At 38.3% G+C, this 22,211-nt stretch overlaps 1 protein-coding gene across 7 annotated transcripts in view; it reads right to left on the minus strand.

Annotated features, from left to right (window-relative positions):
* The window catches only part of ARHGAP42 (Rho GTPase activating protein 42), a 343,088-nt gene that overhangs the window by 39,482 nt on the left and 281,395 nt on the right, over nt 1–22,211 (minus strand). For all 7 annotated transcript variants that reach the window (XM_081545986.1, XM_081545985.1, XM_081545990.1 and 4 more), the window contains 3 exons: nt 22,059–22,168; nt 19,477–19,555; nt 18,108–18,147 (listed from right to left, as the gene is read on the minus strand). In XM_081545986.1, the coding sequence (XP_081402112.1) occupies nt 18,108–18,147; nt 19,477–19,555; nt 22,059–22,168 (229 nt within the window). The remainder of the gene's footprint in view (nt 1–18,107; nt 18,148–19,476; nt 19,556–22,058; nt 22,169–22,211) is intronic.

The raw sequence follows: 22,211 nt of genomic DNA on the forward strand, positions 1-22,211 counted from the left end.
TTAGCATGTGAGATGAGTGAACTTGTACGGTAGCTTGAACATTCTTTAGTATTGCCTTTCTTTGGGATTGGAATGAAAAATGACCTTTTCCAGTCCTGTGGCCACTGCTGAGTTTTCCAAATTTGCTGGCACATTGAGTGCAGCAGTTTCACAGCATCATCTTTTAGGATTTGAAATAGCTCAACTAGAATTCCATCACCTCCACTAGCTTTGTTCGTGGTGATATTTTCTAAGGCTCACTTGACTTCACATTCCAGGATGTCTGGCTCTAGGTGAGTGATCACACTGTCATGGTTGTTTGAGTCATGAAGATCTTTCTTATATAGTTCTTCTGTGTATTCTTGTCACCTCCTCTTAATATCTTCTGCCTCTGTTAGGTCCATATTGTTTCTCTCCTTTATTGTGCCCATCTTTGCATGAAATGTTCCCTTGGTATCTCTAATTTTCTTGAAGAGATCTCTAGTATTTCCCATTCTATTGTTTCCCTCTTTGTGTTTGCAGTGTTCTCTGAGGAAGGCTTTCTTATCTCTCCTTGCTATTCTTTGGAACTCTGCATTCAAATGGGTACATTGTTCCTTTTCTCCTTTTCTTTTTGCTTCTCTTCTCTTCTCAGCTATTTGTATGGCCTCCTCAGACAAACACTTTTCCTTTTTGCATTTCTTTTTCTTGGGCATGGTCTTGATCACTGCCTCCTGTACAATGTCACGAACCTCTGTCCATAGTTCATCAGGCACTATGTCTATCTCATCTAGTCCCTTAAATCTATTTCTCACTTCCACTGTATAAACCTAAGGGATTTGATTCTGGTCATACCTGCATTGTCTAGTGGTTTTCCCTACTTTCTTCAATTTAATTCTGAATTTGGTGATAAGGAATTCATGATCTGAGCCACAGTCAGCTCCTGGTCTTGTTTTTGCTGACTATATGGAGCTTCTCCATCTTTGGCTGCAAGGAATGTAATCAATCTGATTCCGGTATCGACCATCTGGTGATGTCCATGTGTAGATTCTTTTCTTGTGTTGTTGGAAGAGGGTGTTTACTATAAATAACAATGAGCAGACACATCCTCTCATTGGAACTAAACGGATTACAGTAGCTTGGGACTACTGTTCACCTGTATTTGTTGCCCCTTCCTGTAGGATGGTTGTGCTTCTCAGCTCTCACTAAGACGGTTTGGTCATGATATGCACTAGCCAGTGAAACATGAATGCAAGTGACAAACATCGTTACCCACCAGTCAGGGAGAACTGGTATATAGGAGCTCGCCATTTTCTAGTCCCCTCTGGCACAAGATCATCAATGTTAGAGAGACAAGGTACTCCATGAGCTTGGATTTTAGAGTAAAAACTATAAATAAGAGAATCACAGCTGATCTGAATGGACCTAGACCATGATCAAGATATGAACCTTCACTGTGGTAAGTGTCTCAACCACAGCATAACCTGGTGTTTCTGATTTAATTATACATAACTTCAATAGATTTCTACTCAAAAAGGAGTAAATGAAAGAAAGCCAATCCCACACTCTTAGCTTTTACTTGGTTAACTGGAATGTAGCAGAGGCTTTTTGGCTACTGACTTGCCAATTCCTGTAAAAAGACATCAAAGGGTAATAATGGCAGTACCCATTCATGGCTGCCTTACAAACTACTACTCAACAGTGCCTTCACGCAAGAATCCAGCAGTTTCTTCTGAGTCTGGGGAGAAGAACGCCATATGGCTTAAACATGCTCTAGAATCCTATCTCCCAGTGACTGATGTAGGAGGAAGTCCCAAGGAGCAGTGCTTCTGAGGGAAGTAAGGGAGGAACACATTCTGTAAAGGAAACCTTTCAATCTTCCAAAGTCATGAAGGCTATATTCCACTTAGTATGCTGGTGCTAAAGATAATTCAACAAAAATAGGTCTCTATAGCTTATAAAAGAAAGACTGGGAACTCTTTAGTGTTCATATGAAAAATCAGTGTAAGGGGTTCTTCCTAAGTAAGATCACACCATTAAAGGCTGATAATTTATCCTAATTTTTCTTTAGTGGAGGGCAAGTATTCCTGTTGCAGCAGTAGAGAGGGGAGTATACCTGTCCGTATGAAACATGGACTGCTCAAAGCCTCCCAGAGCAGGCACCCAAGAAATGCTTGCTGATCAATGGCTGGCTAGTTACTGGTTTGTAGCTGACTTGCTCAAGTACCCTCTCTGGCTTCTACAAGGGTTAGAGCTTATCAGCTAACAGAAGCTGCTTTGGTCAACTCTGCAGGACTCTTACCCCAACACTGATCTTTCTGTGAAGACCAGGGTTAGGCAGAGTACAACTACCACACATTTCAAGGAATTGAAATCCTATAGTATTAATGATACTGGGCCTTTAGGGGTAAAGCAGAAGATAGGCTAATTTAAAGAACTTAGTGTATTCAATCAAAACTTAAAGAGAAACATTATTATTTCTCCCCCAGCAACTAATAAGGGCTAAAGTTTTTAGTGAAATCCAAGTAAAGTTTCCAAAAGGCAGTTTAGCAACACAAAAAGCTATTAAAGCTCAACAGAATTCAAAAAGCCATATGAGAAAAAGAATAGTCTTCCATGCAACTAACAAAGCAAAAGTCCTTGTATCTTCAATTTCCTAGTTATTAAAAACCAAGCATGTCCTTACAGATGTAATCTACTTGGCCTTACCATACATTCTCAGGATTGACAACATAAAGCAACACTTGCCTTTAATTTTGAATTCACATTTCTAATCTGCCATTTCAGATTAAAAGGCTCCTATCACACACAACTAACATCATATGACATGTGGCTGGAAAGAAACAGGAGAAAATGAGTGCATTCACGGGGAATTCATGGTTCCCACAGGACCTTTTCTCTTCTCCCTAAAGGTGACTGCAGCCATGAAATTAAAAGATGCTTGCTCCTTGGAAGAAAAGCTATGACCAACCTAGACAGCATATTAAAAAGCAGAGACATTATTTTGCCAACAAAGGTCCACCTAGTCAAAGCTATGGTTTTTCCAGTAGTCATGTATGGATGTGAGAGTTGGACTATAAAGACAGCTGAGCGCCAAAGAATTGATGCTTTTAAACTGTGGTGTTGGAGAAGAGTCTTGAGAGCCCCTTGGACTGCAAAGAGATCCAACCAGTCCATCCTAAAGGAAATCAGTCCTGAATATTCATTGGAAGGACTGATGCTGAAGCTGAAACTCCAATACTTTGGCTACCTGATGCAAAGAACCGACTCACTGGAAAAGATCCTGATGCTGGGAAAGACTGAAGGCGGGAGGAGAAGGGGACGACAGAGGATGATCGTGATTATCTGGGTCGTGAAGATCTTTTTTGTACAGTTCTTCTGTGTATTCTTGCCACCTCTTCTTAATATCTTCTGCTTCTGTTAGGTCCATACCATTTCTGTCCTTTATCGAGCCTATCTTTGCATGAAGTGTTCCCTTGGTATCTCTAATTTTCTTGAAGAGGTCTCTAGTCTTTCCCAATCTGTTGTTTTCCTCTATTTGTTTGCACTGATCGCTGAGGAAGGCTTTCTTATCTCTCCTTGTTATTCTTTGGAACTCTGCATTCAGATGAGAATATCTTTCCTTTTCTCCTTTGCTTTTTGCTTCTCTTCTCTTCCCAGCTATCTGTAAGGCCTCCTCAGCCAGCCATTTTGCTTTTTTGCATTTCTTTTCCATGGGGATTTTCTTGATCCCTGTCTCCTGTACAATGTCACGAACCTCTGTCCATAGTTCATCAGGCATTCTGTCTATCAGGTCTAGTCCCTTAAATCTATTTGTCACTTCCACTGTATACTCATAAGGGATTTGATCTAGGTCATACCTGAATGGTCTAGTGGTTTTCCCTACTTTCTTCAATTTAAGTCTGAATTTGGCAATAAGCAGTTCATGATCTGAGCCACAGTCTGCTCCCGGTCTTGTTTTTGCTGACTGTATAGAGCTTCTCCATCTTTGGCTGCAAAGAATATAATCAATCTGATTTCGGTGTTGACCAGCTGGTGATGTCCACGTGTAGAGTCTTCTCTTGTGTTGTTGGAATAGGGTGTTTGCTATTACCAGTGCGTTCTCATGGCAAAACTCTATTAGCCTTTGCCCTGCTTCATTCTGTACTCCAAGGCCAAACCTGCCTGTTACGCCAGGTGTTTCTTCCTACTTTTGCATTCCAGTCCCCTATAATGAAAAGGACATCTTTTTTGGGTGTTAGTTCTAGAAGGTCTTGTAGGTCTTCATAGAATCGTTCAACTTCAGCTTCTTCGGCGTTACTGGTCGGGGCATAGACTTGGATTACCGTGATATTGAATGGTTTACCTTGGAAGCGAACAGAGATCATTCTGTCGTTTTTGAGATTGCATCCAAGTACTGCATTTCGGACTCTTTTGTTGACCATGATGGCTACTCCATTTCTTCTAAGGGATTCTTGCCCACAGTAGTAGATATAATGGTCATCTGAGTTAAATTCATAACTATATAAATAGTTATATATAGATATAACATCAGTAACCTTAGTATGCAGATGATACCACTCTAACGGCAGAAAGCAAAGAGCAACTAAAGAACCTCTCGATGAGGGTGAAGTAGGAGAGTGAAAAACCTGGTTTAAAACTAAATATTAAGAAAACTAAGATCATGGTATCCAGCCCCATTACTTCCTGGCAAATAGAGGGGGTAAAGATGGAAGTAGTGTCAGATTTCATTTTCTTGGGCTCTAAAATCACTGTGGATGGTGACTGCAGTCATGAAATAAGAAAACAATTGCTTCTTGGCAGGAAAGCTATGACAAACATAGACAGTGTGTTGAAAGTCAGAGCCATCACTCTGCTGACAAAGGTCCTTATAGTCAAGGCTATGGTCTTCCCAACGGTCACATAAGGTTGTGAGACCTGGACTGTAAAGAAGGCAGAGTGCCAAAGAATTGATGCCTTTGAACTGTGGTGCTGGAGAAGACTCTTGACAGTCCCTTGGACAGCAAGGAGATCAAGCCAGTCAATCTTAAAGGACATCAACCATGAATACTCATTGGAAGGACTGATGATGAAGCTGAAGCTCTAGTATTTTGGTCACCTGATGCAAACAGCTGACTCACTGAAAAAGTCCCAGATGCTAGGAAAGATTGAGGGCAGAAGAAGAGGGTGTCAGAGGATGAGATGGCATCACCAATGCAAGGGAGATGAACTTGGGCAAACTTTGAGAGATGGTGAGGGAAAGGAGGCCGGGTGTGCTGCACTTCATGGGGTTGAGTTGGACACACTGGGCAACTGAACAACGATGCTTATAGAAGCTTGTTTGATTAAATGTGTTAAGTGGGAGAATTCTATCAGATTTATGAAAATATAAAGAGGTGAAAGTGACTTACTTTTAAAATTAGTACATTTATAAATAAGAGCTGTATGATGATTAAAAATGTCTAAAGAAAAATTATGGCTTAAGACAAATAATAAAAATAAAATTCAAAACCAGATTTAAGATTTATAATTTCAAGTATTACCTCTCAATAAACCAAAGGTAATTTAAATATTCCTTTCATGATCAAAATCTTCCCCTTGGCAATAAAAGCCTAGTGGAAATAAGTAAGAATAAAACCAAGCAGGACCCTCTGGGGCCCCTGGGGAAGAAGCTCTTCTCTGTCTTCTGTTCCTGCTTCCACGACCTTCCCTGAGTTCCCAAGGGCAGATTTAAGCAGCTGCTAATCAGGGAAGGGAGGAGATGTGGAGAAAAGGAAGGAACAGCCAGGAAACAATAGTGCAGCCTGGGGGAAGTGTCCTGGTTCTTCCTCAGGAGATACCCGTAACAGTATCTTTACAGTTCTTCATAGAACTAAAACCTAAGAGGGAAGATGTCAGCATTCTTCAGACCAGAGGAGACCACTGGAGACTCGGTTAAGGGAACCAGAGTAGCTCATTATGAGTATCTTTAAAGAAGTGCAGGCCCTGCACACACTCTGAACCTCTGAGAAACCCTACCCTTGAGCTATTGCTAAAAAACGCCTCACTAAGTCCTCCTGGGTTGGGACACATTGTTTTTTAGGTTTTTTTTTTTGGGGGGGGGGAACACAACTTTCAAGTTCAGGAGCTCTCTGTGCCCTCTGCCTGGCAAAGCAATATAGCTGTTCTTTTCTATTTCATCCAAAACAGTGTCACCAAGATTCCATTCAGCACTGGGGCAAAAGAGGCCAAGTTTTCGGAATCAAGAATAAGAACAAATATGTGCTGAGCACACATCTCAGGGGAAGTTTGCATGGAGAACTATGGAGGAGAAATGGGATGTGTTCCAAGGAGCTGAGGGAACTGGGTGGAAAACTAATAAACCATATCAAGAGTCGGAATGTGATAAATCATGCAAACACGTGGACCCTTGGACTGCCATGTTTCTAAAGACGTATCAATTTATAATTACACCTGGTGGCAAAGAGATGCTTCAAGTGCCTAAGACTACAGGAAAGCTGATTTCCAAAAGGATGAGTCTCTTTACTACAAGAAGAAGTATAATCTTCCTCCATCACAGCATAAGTACATGTGATAACTTTCTCATTCAAATTACCTAATTATGATTAAAAAAAACCCAACAAACCAGTTCTGAGGTGCATTAAGTATCACATATATTCTGACTGACTTGATCATTTCCTATTCAAAAGCTCTATTCAGTATCATATGATGTTCATTTGTTTTTCAGGGAGGATTGTCCTTGAGAAGATTCATTTGAATTTGAAAGGACTATCTTTATACTGGACTTGAACAAGGAAACCAGTGTTAGAAAACACATTTCAAACTTTAGTCAAATGCAAATTACACAACAGATTACTTTTCAGGTAATTGTTTAGAATGAACATTCAGTACTTATAAACCTCTTAAGGGTTGGTTAATGTTTTTGTGATTAGATAAAAGTGGGCAATGAAAGATATACTAATCACTCTGATTGGCAATAAAGAAAGAAACACAAAAATAAAAACTGGGAATATTTTAAAAATCTTTAACATTAAAGGTATTTTAAATTATGTATTTTCTTTTGATAATTTTTGAAATTAACCACTAGGAAGCACTTCATTCAGATAAAATGATAGGCTTTGCATATACTCAATATTTATGACTTTCAAATGAGTGCTTTCTGAGTTTTTAATCTATACCCCATTCTAACACATTTCAATAGCAATATAAAAGTCATGGTTATTCAGGCTGTTTTAAAAATAAATTTAGACATCATGAGAGAAAGTCAATTAAATCAAATAAAATTTGAAAGTGCTTTAAAGGATATACATATAACCTTAGAAACGTATAAAACTTGATTTTAAATGTCAGATAATTTGACTATTATAAATTACATATGAAAATACTCTAAACTAACCAGGATTAAAGGTGGCAGATGATTAAAAAGGATTCAGAGTATGATGGAAAATACATAAAACGTGTTCATTCAGAATGGTTTGAAACTAAGGATTCAGTAATGAAACAGTGACAACATGTTTTCTATATACCCCAGGTGTTTTGACCATGTCCTTAAACCTCACAATCTTGTACACAGTTTCCTAAAATTATCAGTCATGTCTTCAACCTTGTAAACTGGAGCAGAGAAAATAAAAGCAGCTCTCTACTGCCATTTAAAGAAAATCAAACTAAATATTAATTGCCTCAAATTTCTTTCTGGGATAAAGTAGGATATATAGTTCTAAGTAATAAATAATAAATAAATAAATAAATTGGCTACTATAAAGTCCAGTAGTTAATGGTTTTAACATGAGAAACTTCTTTGAATGAAAATTTCAAATTTGCTGAATATCATCAGATCAAAGGTGTATTACTATGATTTTTCAAAGTTAACTCCTAATATTACATAATACCTCTGTGATAAAAATAACTATGTGATGGAGGTTGAATCAAGATGCTGACTTGGGAAAATGCTGATTCTACCTCCTCCCACAGGCACACAAAATGTACAATTATATAATGGATCGATTTCCTCTGAAAAATACCTCAAAACTAGCTAAAACGTTCCTCAACAAAGGATTAAAGGATCACACCAAGATGGGTAGGAGGGTCACAGGTGCAGTCACCAAAAACCTCACCTCTAGCCCAGCAACCTGGAGGCACAAGGGCCCTCACACATGTGGAACTCCTCCCAGAGGAGCTGGGGTCTGTGCCCCATATCAGGCACCCCAAACCTTACAGCCTGCACTGGAGAGATGAGCTCCCAATACTTTTGGCTTTGAAAACCAACAGGGCATATGTTCAGAAGATCTAAAAGGCTAAAGGGGCTGAAAAGTTCCCTCATGCAGAGTAACTCACACCAGGACTCAGCACAAACTCAACAGTTTGCAAAGCTCCTAGACCATATATGGAGATTCATTAGTTAAGACTAAAGGCTCTGCCCGGAGTGCAGAGGTCTGTGAGAACCTCCTGAGACAAAGGTGCTGGTATTTTTGTGCTCTCACATCCCACCACTAGAGCCACAGGACTTGCCTGCCTCCACGCCTCCCCGCTCCCACTGAAGCCAGGGGCTTACCCACTTGTCCCCGTGGTCCTGCTGCAGTCTGTGATCTCACCCTGCCCCAGTGTTCCTGGGGCCTCCCTGTGGCCTGGGGGCTACCATGCACTCCAGCAGCACCAGTGCAGTCAGCAATCTCACCCTAGGCTCTCCTGCGGCCCACTAAGCTGTCAGGAATGTTCGCTCCACACACAGGAGACAGACCATGACCACCTGGCCATGGTCCAGGGATGACTGGATTTCTGGGCCTTACGGGTCTGAAACACACCCCCAGACTTCCTGTGAAGAAAGCTCTAATTACTTGTCCCAGAGCTCACGTGAGGGGAAGGCGTCTAGTTTATCACGTGTCTAGAAGCTACAGAGGGGCTCCCACAGAACATAGACTGGGGATGCCATCTTGACACTGTTCCTTGGCCTTGTGACAGCTCACCTGTACCTGCCAGAAGGAAGCTCATACATTCACCTGGAGCTCTGATTTTGGCCACTGTCACCAAGGGGACAGCTCAGAACCACTTGAAGCTAGCAGGGGTTATAACAGTGGTCACATAAAGTTGTGTATATATACATACACACACACACTTTTCAAAAGCTGATTCCCAAAGGTCTACATTGCAAACAGCCTAAAGCCAAGTGTTGAATTAGATCCCTCTCTGTGGAACACTGATAGTGACCTATCAAGAATAAAATTAAACTACTTAGATAATTACAAATGCTCCAGACAACAAAGAGCTAGGGCAGGGCTGAAAAAGAAGGTTCACCTCCTACAAGTCACTCCAACAAGACTGGAAGTAACCGCTTTGCCTAATTCGTAGGAACAAACACAGAGAGACAAGCAAAATGAGAAAACAGAAGAATGTGTCGCAAACAAAGGAAAAGACAAAAATTCAGGGGAAAAGCCTCACTGGATAGGAGGTAATTTACCTGATAAACAGTTTAATGAACATAAAGACGCTCACTGATCTCTCGGAAGAACAGATGAATACAATGAGAACTTCCACAAAAAGACAGAAAATACAAGTAAATACCAAAAATAAATCATGGACCTCAAGCATACTATAACTGAAAAGAAAAATATACTAGAGGGTTTCAGTAGCAGACTAAATGAAGCAGCAGAAAGGGTCAGCAAACTGGAGACAGGAAAGAGGAATTCATTGTAACAGATCAGAAGAAAAAAAAAATCATTTAAGAGACCTATCGTACAATGTCAAGAAGAATAACATTCTCATTGTAGGGGTCCCATAAAGAGAAGAGAGAGAGAAAGAGGCAGAATATTTAGTTTAAGAAACAATGGCTAAAAACATCCCTAACTGGGGGTAAGAACAGACACTGAGGTCGAGGAAGCACAGATTTTCAAATAAGATGAACCCAAAGAGATCTACACCAAGGCATGCTATAACTAAATGTCGAACATTAAGACAAGGAGAGAATCAAAACAGCAAGAAGAGAAAAACCACTTGTTATATAAAAGGGAAGCATCATAAGATTATCAGCTGATCTCTTAGCAAAAAATTTACAAGCCAGAGGGAATGGCATAATATATTTAAACTATTGAAATCAAAAACCATTCAATCAAAAATACTCCAAAGGCAAGGTTATTGTTCAGAACTGAAGGAGAAATAAATAGTTTTCTACAGAAGTAAAGGCTAAACATCATCAACACTAAATCTGCCTTACAAGAAATGTTAAAGGAACTTCAAGATGACAAAGAGAGCCATTAAATAGTAACAAGAAAACATAAGTCAAAATCTCATGAGTAGAGGCAAACATATAGTAAAGTTAGTGAATTAACCATTTATAAACCTAGAATGAAGGTTAAAAGACAAAAGCAAGTAAAATTAACAATAACTACAATGATTAAGGGAAACAAAAACAAGATATAACATCAAAAATATAAAATGAGGGTGGGAGAACCTAAAAAGTTTTTAGTTTTAGAATGTGTCAAAACCTAAGTGCTATCAGCTTAAAATAGATTACTATACACACATACATACATATATGTTTTTTATATATGAATTCCATAAAAATCACAAACCAAAAGCCTATTGTTCATACACTAAAGATAATGAGAAGAAATATACACATAGTGTGAAAGAAAGTCATCAAATCACAGGGAAGAGAGCCAGAGAAGAAAGAAAGGAACAGAGAGAAACTATAAAAACAACTAGAAAACAAAAGTCAGAAAATGACAGGAAGTATTAATACATACTTGTTGATAACTACTTTAAATTTAAATGGACAAAACTTTCTGATTAAAAGCCAGAGCAGCTAAACGTATTTTAAAAAAGACACAATCACATAGTGCCTACAAGAGACTCAGTTTAGATTTGAGGACACAAACAGATGCAAAGTGAAGGGATGAAAGAAGACACTTCTTTCAAACAGAAACAAAGGGAAAGCTGGTGTAGCTACATTTACATTAGACAAAATAGACGTGAGAACACAGAGTGTAATAAGAGACAAAGAAGGGCATTACGTAAGGATAAAGGAGTCAATCCTACAAGAGGTCATAATATTTTAAAATATATATTTACTAATACAAAGGCACCTTAATATAGGAAGCAGGTATTAACCGACCTAAGGCGAGAAAATAACAGGTATACAATAATAGCATGGAATGCTAACACCTTAATTTCATGAATGGACAGATCATTCAGACAGAAAATTAATAAGAAAACATTGGCCTTAACATGTTAGATAAGCTATACTTAATAGATAATGTATAGAACATTCTATCCAAAAGCAGCAGAATATACATTTTTCTCAAGTACACATGGAACATTCTCCAGGATGTATTACATTTTAAGCCACAAAACAAATTTCAATAAATTTAAGCAGACTGAAATCATGTCAAACACTTTGTACAACCACAATGGTATGAAACTAGATCTAAGAGCAAACTGAAAAAAATCACAAATATGTGGAGATTAGGTAACACACTACAGAACAACCAATATCAATGAAGAAATCCGAGGTGAAATCAAAAACAATTTTAACAATGAAAACAGAAATACAACATTTCAAAATCTATGAGACAAAACAAAAGCATTTTTTAACTATTACTTTTGGCTGCCCTGGGTCTTCCTTGTGGCGAGTGGTCATCTTCAGCTGTGGCTCACAGGTTCTAGACTACAGGGGCTCAGCAGTCACGGTGAGCGGGCTTAGCTGCCCTGCAGCATATGGGATCAAATCTGGATCCCCTGTACTAGAAGGTAGATTCTTAACTACAGGACCACTAACTAAGTCCTGGAAAAGCCTTTTAAGAGGGAAGTCTGGCCTACCTAAGAAAAAAGACAAATCTCAAACAATCTAACTAGGAAAAAAAATGAAGTCCAAAGGTAATAGAAGGAAGAAAATCATGAAGATTAATGTGGAAATCAATAAAACAGAGGCTAAAATAATAATGAAAAAGATCAATGAAATCAAGGGCTAGTTCACTGAAAAGATAAACAAAGATGACAAACTTTTAGTTAGCCTAACCAATAAAAGAGAGAAGGCTCAAATAAGCCAGAAATAAAAGAGGAGAAATTACAGTGATACTAAAGAAATACAAAGAATCATGGGGGACTTCTAAGAACAATTATATGACAACAAACTGGATCAGTTCAGTTCAGTCGCTCAGTCATGTCCAACTCTGCGACCCCATGGACTGCAGCATGACAGGCTTCCTTGTCCATCACCAACTCCCAGAGCTTGCTCAAACTCACATTTATCAAGTCGGTGATGCCATCCAACCATCTCACCCTCTGTCATCCCCTTCTCCTCCCACCTTCAATCTTTCCCAAGATCAGGGTCTTTTCCAAGGAGTCAGCTCTTCACATCAGGTGGCCAAAGTATTGGAGTTACAGCTTCAGCATCAGTCCTTCCAATGAATATTCAGGACTGATTTCCTTTAGGATGGACTGGTTGGATCTCCTTGCAGTCCAAGGGACTCTCAAGAGTCTTCTCCAACACGACAGTTTAAAAGCATCAATTCTTTGGCGCTGAGCTTTCTTTATAGTCCAACTCTCATCCATACATGACTGCTGGAAAAACCTTAGCTTTGACTAGACGGACTTTTGTTGGCAAAGTAATGTTTCTGCTTTTTAATAAGCTGTCTAGGTTGGTCATTGCTTTTCTTCCAACGAGCAAGCGTCTTTTAATTTCATGGCTGCAGTCCCCATCTGCAGTGATTTTGGAGCCCAAAATATAAACTCAGTCACTGTTTCCATTGCTTCCTCATCTATGTGCCATGTAGTGATGGGAACAGATGCCATGATCTCAGTTTTCTGAATGCTGAGTTTAAGGCAAATTTTTCACATTCTTCTTTCACTTTCATCAAGAGGCTCTTTAGTTCCTCTTCAGTTTCTGCCATAAGGGTGGTGTCATCTGAGGATCTGAAATTATTGATATTTCTCCTGGCAATCTTGATTCCAGCTTGTGCTTCATCTAGCCCAGCATTTCTCATGATGTACTCTGCATATAAGTTACATAAGCAGGGTGACAATATACAGGATTGACGTACTCCTTTCCAAATTTGGAACCAGTCTGTTTTCCATATCCATTTCTAACTGCTGCTTCTTGACCTGCACACAGATTTCTGAGGAGGCAGGTAAGGTGGACTGGTATTCCCATCTCTTGAAGAATTTTCCACAGTTTGTTGTGATCCACACAGTCAAAGGCGCTGGCATAGTCAATAAAGCAGATGTTTTTCTGGAATTCTCTTGCTTTTTCAAGAGATCCAAAGGATGTTGGCAATTTGACCTCTGGTTCCTCTTCACCTTCTAAAACCAGCTTGAACATATGGAAGTTCATAGTTCACATACTGTTGAAGCCTGGCTGGGAGGATTTTGAGCATTACTTTGCTAGCATGTGAGATGAGTGCAATTGTGCAGTAGTTTGAACATTCTTTGGCATTGCCTTTCATTGGGATTGGAATGAAAACTGACCTTTTCCAGTCCTGTGGCCACTGCTGAGTTTTCCAAATTTGCTGGCACATTGAGTGCAGCACTTTCACAGCATCATCTTTTAGGATCTCAACTAGCTCAACTGGAATTCCATCACCTCCACTAGCTTTGTTCATACGCCCACTTGACTTCACATTCCAGGATGTCTGGCTCTAGGTGAGTGATCAAACTATCATTGTTATGTGGGTCATGAAGATCTTTTTTGTATAGTTCTTCTGTGTATTCTTGTCGCCTCCTCTTAATATCTTCTGCTTCTTTTAGGTCCCTACCATTTCTATCCTTTATTGAGCCCATCTTGCATGAAATATTCCCTTAGTATCTCTAATTTATTGCAGGGATCTCTAGTATTTCCCATTCTATTGTTTTCCTCTATTTCTTTGCACTGATCACTAAGGAAAGCTTTCTTATCTCTCCTTGCTATTCTTTGGAACTCTGCATTCAAATGGGTATATCTTTCCTTTTCTCCTTTGCCTTTAGTTTTTCTTCTTTTCTCAGCTATTTGTAAGGTCTCCTCAGACAACCATTTTGCCTTTTTGCATTTCTTTTTCTTGGGGATGGTCTTGATCACTGCCTCGTGTACAAAGTCATGAATCTCTGTCCATAGTTCTTCAAGCACTTTGTCTATCAGATCTAATCCCTTGAATCTATTTGTCACTTCCACTGTATAATGTAAGGTATTGGGTTTAGGTCATCCCTTGATGGTACAGTGGTTTCCCCTACTTTCTTCAATTTAAATCAGAATTTTCAATAAGGAGTTCATGATCTGAGCCACAGTAGGCTCCTGATCTTGTTTTTGCTGACTGTATAGAGTTTCTCCATCTTTGGCGGCAAAGAATATAATCAGTCTGATTTTGGTATTGACCATCTCGTGATGTCCATGTGTAGAGACTTCTCTTGCATTGTTGGAAGAGGGTGTTTGCTATGACCAGTGTGTTCTCTTGGCAAAACTCTGCTAGCCTTTGCCTTGCTTCATTTTGTACTCCAAAGCCAAATTTGCCCACTAATGCAAATTTGCCTACTATCTCTTGTCTTCCTACTTTTGCATTCCAGTCCCCTACAATGAAAAGGACATCTTTTTGGGGGGTTAGTTCTAGAAGGTCTTGTAGGTCTTCATAGAACTGTTCAACTTCAGCTTCTTCAGCATTACTGGTTGGGGCATAGTAATTCGGTAACTTAGATCAAACGGATAAATTCCTAGAAACATATAACCTTCTAAGACTGAAATATAAAGAAATAAAATATCTGAATAGACTGATTCTTAGTAAAGAGATTGCAAAAAAAAAAAAAATCCAAACAAACAGAAGTACAGCATCAGACTGTTTCACCCGTGAATTCTATCAAACATTCAAAGACTGAATATCTATCCTCAAACTAATCCAAAAAGTGAAGAAGATGGAACATTTCCAAACTCATTTTATAAAGCCAACATTATCCTGATAACGAAAACAGAGAAGGACACATAAAAAAAGAAAATACAGACCAATATTTCCCATGAAAATAGATGTAAAAGTCTTCAACAAAATATTAGTGAACTGAATTCGTGCATGCTGCGTGCTTGGTTGCTTCACGACTGTGTGCTAGTTACGTCCAACTTTTTGAGACCCTATGGACTACAGCCCACAAGGCTCCTCTGTCCGTAGGATTCTCCAGGTAAAATCTGAAGTGGGCGGCCATGCCCTCCCCCAGGGGGTCTCCCTGAGCCAGGTTTGAACCCTCCTCTCCTGTGTCGTCTGCACTGGCAGGCAGATTCTTTAACACCAGCGCCACCTGGGCAGCCAAACTGAATTCAGCCGTGTATGAAAAGGATGATCATGATCATCAAGTGAGACTTGTTCCAAGGATGCAAAGCTCGTTCAACCTGCACAAATCAATAAACATGACACTCATACTTACAAAATGAAGCATAAGAAAATGTATGACTGTCTCCATAGATGCAGAGAAAGTATTTCACAAAATTCAGCATCTAATTGTGATCAACACTCTCAACAAAGTGGGCAGAGAGGGTACATATTTTGACATAATAAAGGCTATACATGACAAACCCACAGATAATGTCATACTCATTGGTGAAAAGCTGAAAGGTATTCCTTTAAGATTAGGAACTATATAGAAGAATACTCATTCTAACTACTTTTATTCAACATAATATTGGAAGTCCTAGCCACAGCAGTTAGGGAAAAAAAGAAATAACAGGAATCCCAATTGGAAAGGAAGAAGCAAAAAATGTCACTATTTGCAGATGACATGATACTATATAGAAAAAAACAAACTATAGATTCCACCAAAAAAAAAAAACACACAACCTCTTAGAACTAATAAATGAATTCAGTAAAGTTTCATCATACAAAGTCAATATACAGAAATCTGCTGTATTGCTATAACTAATTACAAAATATCAGAAGAAGAAATTAAGAAGACAATCACATTTATAATTGCATAAAAAAGAAATACCCTGGAATAAATTTAAACAAGGGGGTGAAAGACATACACTGAAAACTCTAAGACATTGGTAACAGAAATTAAAGATGACACAAATGGAAAGGTATACCACACTTAGAAACTGGAAAAAGTAATATTATTAAAATGATCATGTGAACCAAGGCAATTTACAGATTCAGTGCAATCCCTATCAAACTACCAAAGGCATTTACCACAGAATCAGAACTAATAATTCAATAATTTTATGGAACCATGAAAGAATCTAATAAGGCAGATTTCAGACGAAAGAACCATCAGAAAAACAAAAGAACCATCAGAAAAACAAAAGAGTCATCAGAAAAACAAACCCCCAAATGAATAAATAAATAAATAAAGCTGGAGGTATCAAACTCCTTGATTTCAAAGTAAACTACAAAGTTATAGTAGTCAAAAGAGTATGGTACTGGCATAAATACAGACACATAAATCCATGGAATAGAGTAAAGGGTCTAGAAATAAACCCACATATACATGGATACATAATTTATGACAAAGGAGTCAAGAACATAAAATGAGAAAAGGCAACCTCTTTAATAAATGGTGCTTGGAAATTTGGACAGACACTTGCAAAGAAATGAATATAGTACCACACACAAAAATCAAATTGAAATGGATTACAACTTAAACATAAGACCTGAATCCATAAAAATTCTAAAAGAAAACACAGGCAATCAGCTCCTTAGTATCAGTGTTGACGTGGAATTTTTTGGATCTGACCTCAAAAGCAAAGGCAACAGAAGCAAAAATAAACAAGTGGGACTATAAAACTGAATAGCTTCTGTACAGCAAAGGAAATCATCAACAAAATGCATTGGTGACCTACTGAATGAGGGGAAAATATTTGCAAATCATATATATGATAAGGGGTAAATATCAAAAAATATACAAAGAACTCAAACAATTGAATAGTAAAAAACAATTTATTTAAAAATGGGCAGAGGATTTATATATTTTATTCAAAACACATACAGATGGTCAATGCTGCTAAGTCGCGTGAGTCGTGTCCGACTCTGTGCGACCCCATAGACGTCAGCCCAACAGGCTCCCCCGTCCCTGGGATTCTCCAGGCAAGAACATGGAGTGGGTTGCCATTTCCTTCTCCAATGCATGAAAGTGAGAAGTGAAAGTGAAGTCGCTCAGTCGTGTCTGACTCTTAGCGATCCCATGGACTGCAGCCTACCAGGCTCCTCCGTCCACGGGATTTTCCAGGCAAGAGTACTGGAGTGGGTCGCCAGTGCCTTCTCCACAGATGGTCAATAGGCACATGAAAAGAATTTAACACCACTAATCATCAGAGAAATGCAATCAAAATGAGATATCACTCACACCTGCTAGAATGGCTATTATCCAAAAGACAAAAAAAAAAGAAAGTTTTACAGAGAATGTGGAGAGAAGGGAAACTTTGTAGACTATTGGTGGGAATGTATACTGGAGCAGCAACTATGGAAAATAGTACAAAGGTACTCCAAGGTTTAAGAACAAACTACCATATGATCCAGCTATACCACTTCTGGGTATTTAGCCAAAGAAAATGAAAAATACTAATTCAAAAAGATATATCCATCTCTATATTCATTGTGGCATTATTTACAATAGCCAAGATATAGACACAATCTAAATTAACATTGATGGGAGAACTGGATAAAGAAGAGAAGGTATATACACAAAATGGACTACTGCTTGGCTATAAAAAAGGAATATAAAAATATTTATGGCTATAAAAATTTTTTCATTTGCCATTTGCAATAATATGGAGGGAACTTAAAGGAATTTTGTTCAGTGAAATAAGTCAGAGAAGGACAAATACCACAGGATTTCACGTATATGTGGAACATAAAAAAGAAAACAAAGAAAAAGAAACCAAACTCAGATTCATGGTTATCAGAGGGAAGGGGGTTGGAGGGTGGGTAAAATGGATGAAGGGGGACAACTTTATGGTGACAGAAGGTACTAGACTTATTGCAGTAATCACTTTACAATTTATACAGAAATTAAATTATTTTGTTGTACAGCTGAAACTAATTTGTTATTTTTGTTGTTGTGGTTTAGTTGCTAAGTCGTGTCTGACTCTTTGTGACCCCACAGACTGTATCCTGCCAGGCTCCTCTATCCATGGGATCCCCCAGGCAAGAATACTGGAGTGGGTTGCCATTTCCTTCAACTAAAAAAAAAAAATCTACATGACAACATTTCAAATAATTATTAAAACAACTTACTTTCTTCTTTCTTGCTAATAATCGCAGGCAGGGTATAAATCTAAAAAACAAAAGAAGTCAGCCAGTCACCTGCAATTCATGAGCCACAATAGACGATGACCAGGGTGATACTGGTTCAGTGATAAACAAAAGGAGTGTCTTGATTTCAAGGTCCTACAACTACCGTGTCCACAATGCCATCCTCCAGTCTTGCCTTCCACTTCTTCTCATCCCTTGCTGTCCTGCCCTGGGCAAAGTTTTACCCCTTTCCCTCTGATCTAAGCGTCTCATTCTATTCTCCAACATGATGCACAATCTCCCTTCTTCAGGAAGCACCTCATGATGGATTGCACCTGATTGTTTCTGCCTCAAATTATCTGCTTAGTGTTTTTTCTCAGCATGTACCTTAGTTTGTACTTGTTAAGCTATCACACTGTCTTCTAAATTTCCTCTAGGTCAGGGCTTGCCTCTCAGCTATTAGCGGTAAAGAGACAAGGTTGCTTTGTTTTTAATTTTTAATCTGTCATTGACTGATAATTTTGTAAATTACAATAAAATGTAAATGTAATAAACATAATCAAGAATTGACAGTCTAAATTTTTTATTATTCAATTCAACAGTTGTAAAATGACTTCTCATTGCTATGAAGTTTTCCAGGATGATTAAGGAATCACAGTCTCTGTGCTCACTGTAGCCTGGTAACAGTCTGCGGGGGAGACTAAAGTCTGGGGGCCACACTTTGTGTAGCTCTGCTGTTGCACAGGCCCTTTTCACAAGCTCTTTGCCATTGAAACGACAGCTTTCAAGGACGGGCTGCAGTCCTCTCCTGCCTCTGTGTGCTCACCCCTCTGAGCATTCAGTGCCTTGTTCTTCACAGAACAATGGCATATGCCCTCTTCTATATAAGCCTCCCTGGTCATTTTAAGTAAATTTATGTCAACATCAAAATACCTATTAGAAAAATGGGGATCTCGATTGAGGGAAACGTCAAGCTACAAACAATTTTATCAAAGGAGACTTCTAACCCATGGTCTAGGTTACCCTGAAATTTGTTCATCATGCTGATCATAAAACCTCACACTGGCCTTGCAAAGAGAAGACACTCAAGAACTATTAACTAAAAAAAGCAATCCAACCAATGTAGCCAAATTAACGATTATAAGTAATTTTAGGGTTTTAAATTAGTCCTAGAAGTCTCCCTGAAAAACAAATTAAAAAGCTGGTGTTATGTGGCAGTGACACATTAGAAAACAGTAAGAGTCTCTACTCCTCTGATGTGCTATTTTAACATTTTCAAATATACTATATATAGGCATATAACTTTTTTTAGATATACTGTGCAATTATTAGAACAATAAAATCTAGATTACAGCATGTGTCATTTTCCTACCGGTTCCTTCCCATCCATGGCTTCAAGCCAGAGCTTTCGATTAGCTTCTGAAAAGGCTTGCAATGTGATGATCCCATGCCTATTAAAAACAAGTATTTTATATATTCAATTCACTTATTTATGCCTTTAAACATATGTTATTTATTTAAATTCTTAGTTAACTATAAAAGTAAAATTTGAAGAAAAAGCAGGAAAGAGAAAAAAATGAAAAGAGAGAAAAGAATACAGATAGGAGAGAAAAGAAATAAGAAATTAAAAAACTGAAAAGAAATCCTAAGTGTTTTAGGTATAAGAGTGTCCAAAGGAGGCTAGTCTCAAACTACTTCCCCTAAAATGGCTGAAAAGGATGACAGAGCTACATTCATCAAAGTTCAAAACCACCTGAACATTCCACAATATGCGAATGATTAAGAATATGACCCAATGTATTATCATCTAGTCACTAAAAATAACTACAATGAGTATATAGCAATATGGACTTCCCTGGTGGCTCAGATGGTAAAGCGTCTGCCTACAATGCGGGAGACCCAGGTTCAATCCCTGGGTCAGGAAGATGCTCTGGAGAAGGCAATGGCACCCCACTCCAGTACTCTTGCCTGGAAAATCCCATGGACGGAAGAGCATGGTAGGCTATAGTCCATGGGGTCGCTAAGAGTCGGACATTAGCCACTTCATTTTCATATAGCAATATGAGAACCCTTATTCCATAACTAGTTAATTACACAGAACACAATAAGACCAAAGTGTTTATACAATGATCACAGTACTACCCTTAACACTTTAAAAAACAACTCTCTCCCATGCACCCATTCTGAAATAGCTACTTGAGGATGTGCTTCAAGAAAGAGCAAGCAAGCAAAGGGAGAGATGAAATCAATATGAGAGAAAAAGACAGAAAATCCAGAAAAAAAAGTGAAATTAACCTAATGAGCTGTGCAAGCTGTTCATAGGATAACCAGAAACTTAAGAGGGCTCTGGGACAAGGTGCAGCAAAAAGGGAATTTCATTTAAATATTGTGTAATCACAAGCCTAGAGTGAGTTAAAGCTGGGGCAAAGGGATATATCTTCATGGATACAGGAAAATGGATCATTACACTGATAAGAAATGGAGAAACTGATTATAAAGATCAAAGTAATTTTATCTTGGATAATTTAAGCCAGTTTAAAACAGCAGTAATAACAGCAATACTTGTAGGCTGTTTATTGTGTGCCAGCCACTGTTATGTCTCCTTCATTAACCTATTTATTTCTCACAACAACCCTTTGATGTGCGTAGTGATTAGCCTTGTTTTACAGATGAAACAAACGAAGCACAGGGTTTAACAGTGTGCTCCAAGGTGATAGATCTAGAAAGCACTGAAAAAAAAAGAAAAATCACTAACATGTTAGTATGCATCTACACAGAAAATCAAGAAGTTCCTATCACAAAATTATTAAAACCAATGGATATAGATTGATATATAAAAAAATTAATAGTCTTTCCACATCAGCTTCAATCATAAAACAAAAATGAGTTTTCTACTAATGACAGAATCCTATTCAAAATTTCAATGCAAAGACATCCAAAAACAAAATGGTGGAAAAAAAAACGATATATAAAATCTTAGCGAGAGTTCAATTCACCATTGCTTAACTAATAACTTAACAGAACTCCAGTCAAAAATCCCAATGGAGTTTTTGGAGAGAAAAGGAAACTTACTCAGCAGATCTACAAAGTATAAGAACACAGGGCCAAAACAGCTAACACTGTTTTAAAGAAGCCTAAGAATGGGACCAAGTCCTACTAAATAATTGTAATCTTTAGTATATGTAAGGTATGGTATATAACACTGTATATAGTATGTCAGAGTGTTTTATATATATATATATATGGTATATATTCATGTGCAAAGCTAGAGTATTCAGAAGCATGGTGGCAATATTGGGGAAGAATAGATTATGGAATACAACAGAGATCAAGAAACGTACTTTTCCTTACTTTGTTTCTATTCTACTGGAAACGATAAATGAGTGCAGCTAAACAATTCCATCAGGTGATGAGCTTGGCGGCCCAGCCTGTATGTCTCTCCCAATACCCTGTGACTGAGAATGCCCAGAAGAGTGCCAGGTGCATGGAAGGCACTGAATTTCACTGGCCAAAGGAACCTGACGGCAAGTGCAGCAGTGTCTTTTTTTATACTTTGGCACAAGGCCACCAGGTTTAAAACCACACAAAACCGCTGACCAGGAGCCATGAACAATGCTGTCAGGTTCCTCCACGGGGACAGGGACCTTAGTCCACAATGTGTGCTTTTGACTAAGGCAGTCATTTACGCTGATTCTTCAGATTCTTCGCTGCATGACATTACCCTTTGGTAGCACTCTGTGTCTAATTTATTTTTTTTGAAAGCATCATGGAATCCATATTTATTGAATAAACAAGTGAAAGAATGAATTAGACATATATTGCTTTTTTAAAAAGAGACTGAAAAACAAGCACTTAATGCTGTTTCATACTTACAGCTATACACAGAAAGAAAAAAATAATTAATCTAAACAGATAATTTAGATTATTAAAAAGTACAAAGTGAAAAGTTCAAACCTTTCGACCACTTCTATGTCAAAGCAGAATCGTTTATCAATGGAATCTGTCTTTCGTCGGATACAAGATTTTAACTTAAACATTTCTGGTGAGCTAGTAACAAGGCCATTCTGAAACAAGAGGTGGAACATATTTTTGACATGATGACAAGTG

This window comes from Giraffa tippelskirchi, chromosome 11 (genome assembly GCF_054371585.1).
Source record: "Giraffa tippelskirchi isolate mGirTip1 chromosome 11, T2T-mGirTip1v1.2.pri, whole genome shotgun sequence".
In the NCBI taxonomy this organism is placed as follows: domain Eukaryota; kingdom Metazoa; phylum Chordata; class Mammalia; order Artiodactyla; family Giraffidae; genus Giraffa; species Giraffa tippelskirchi.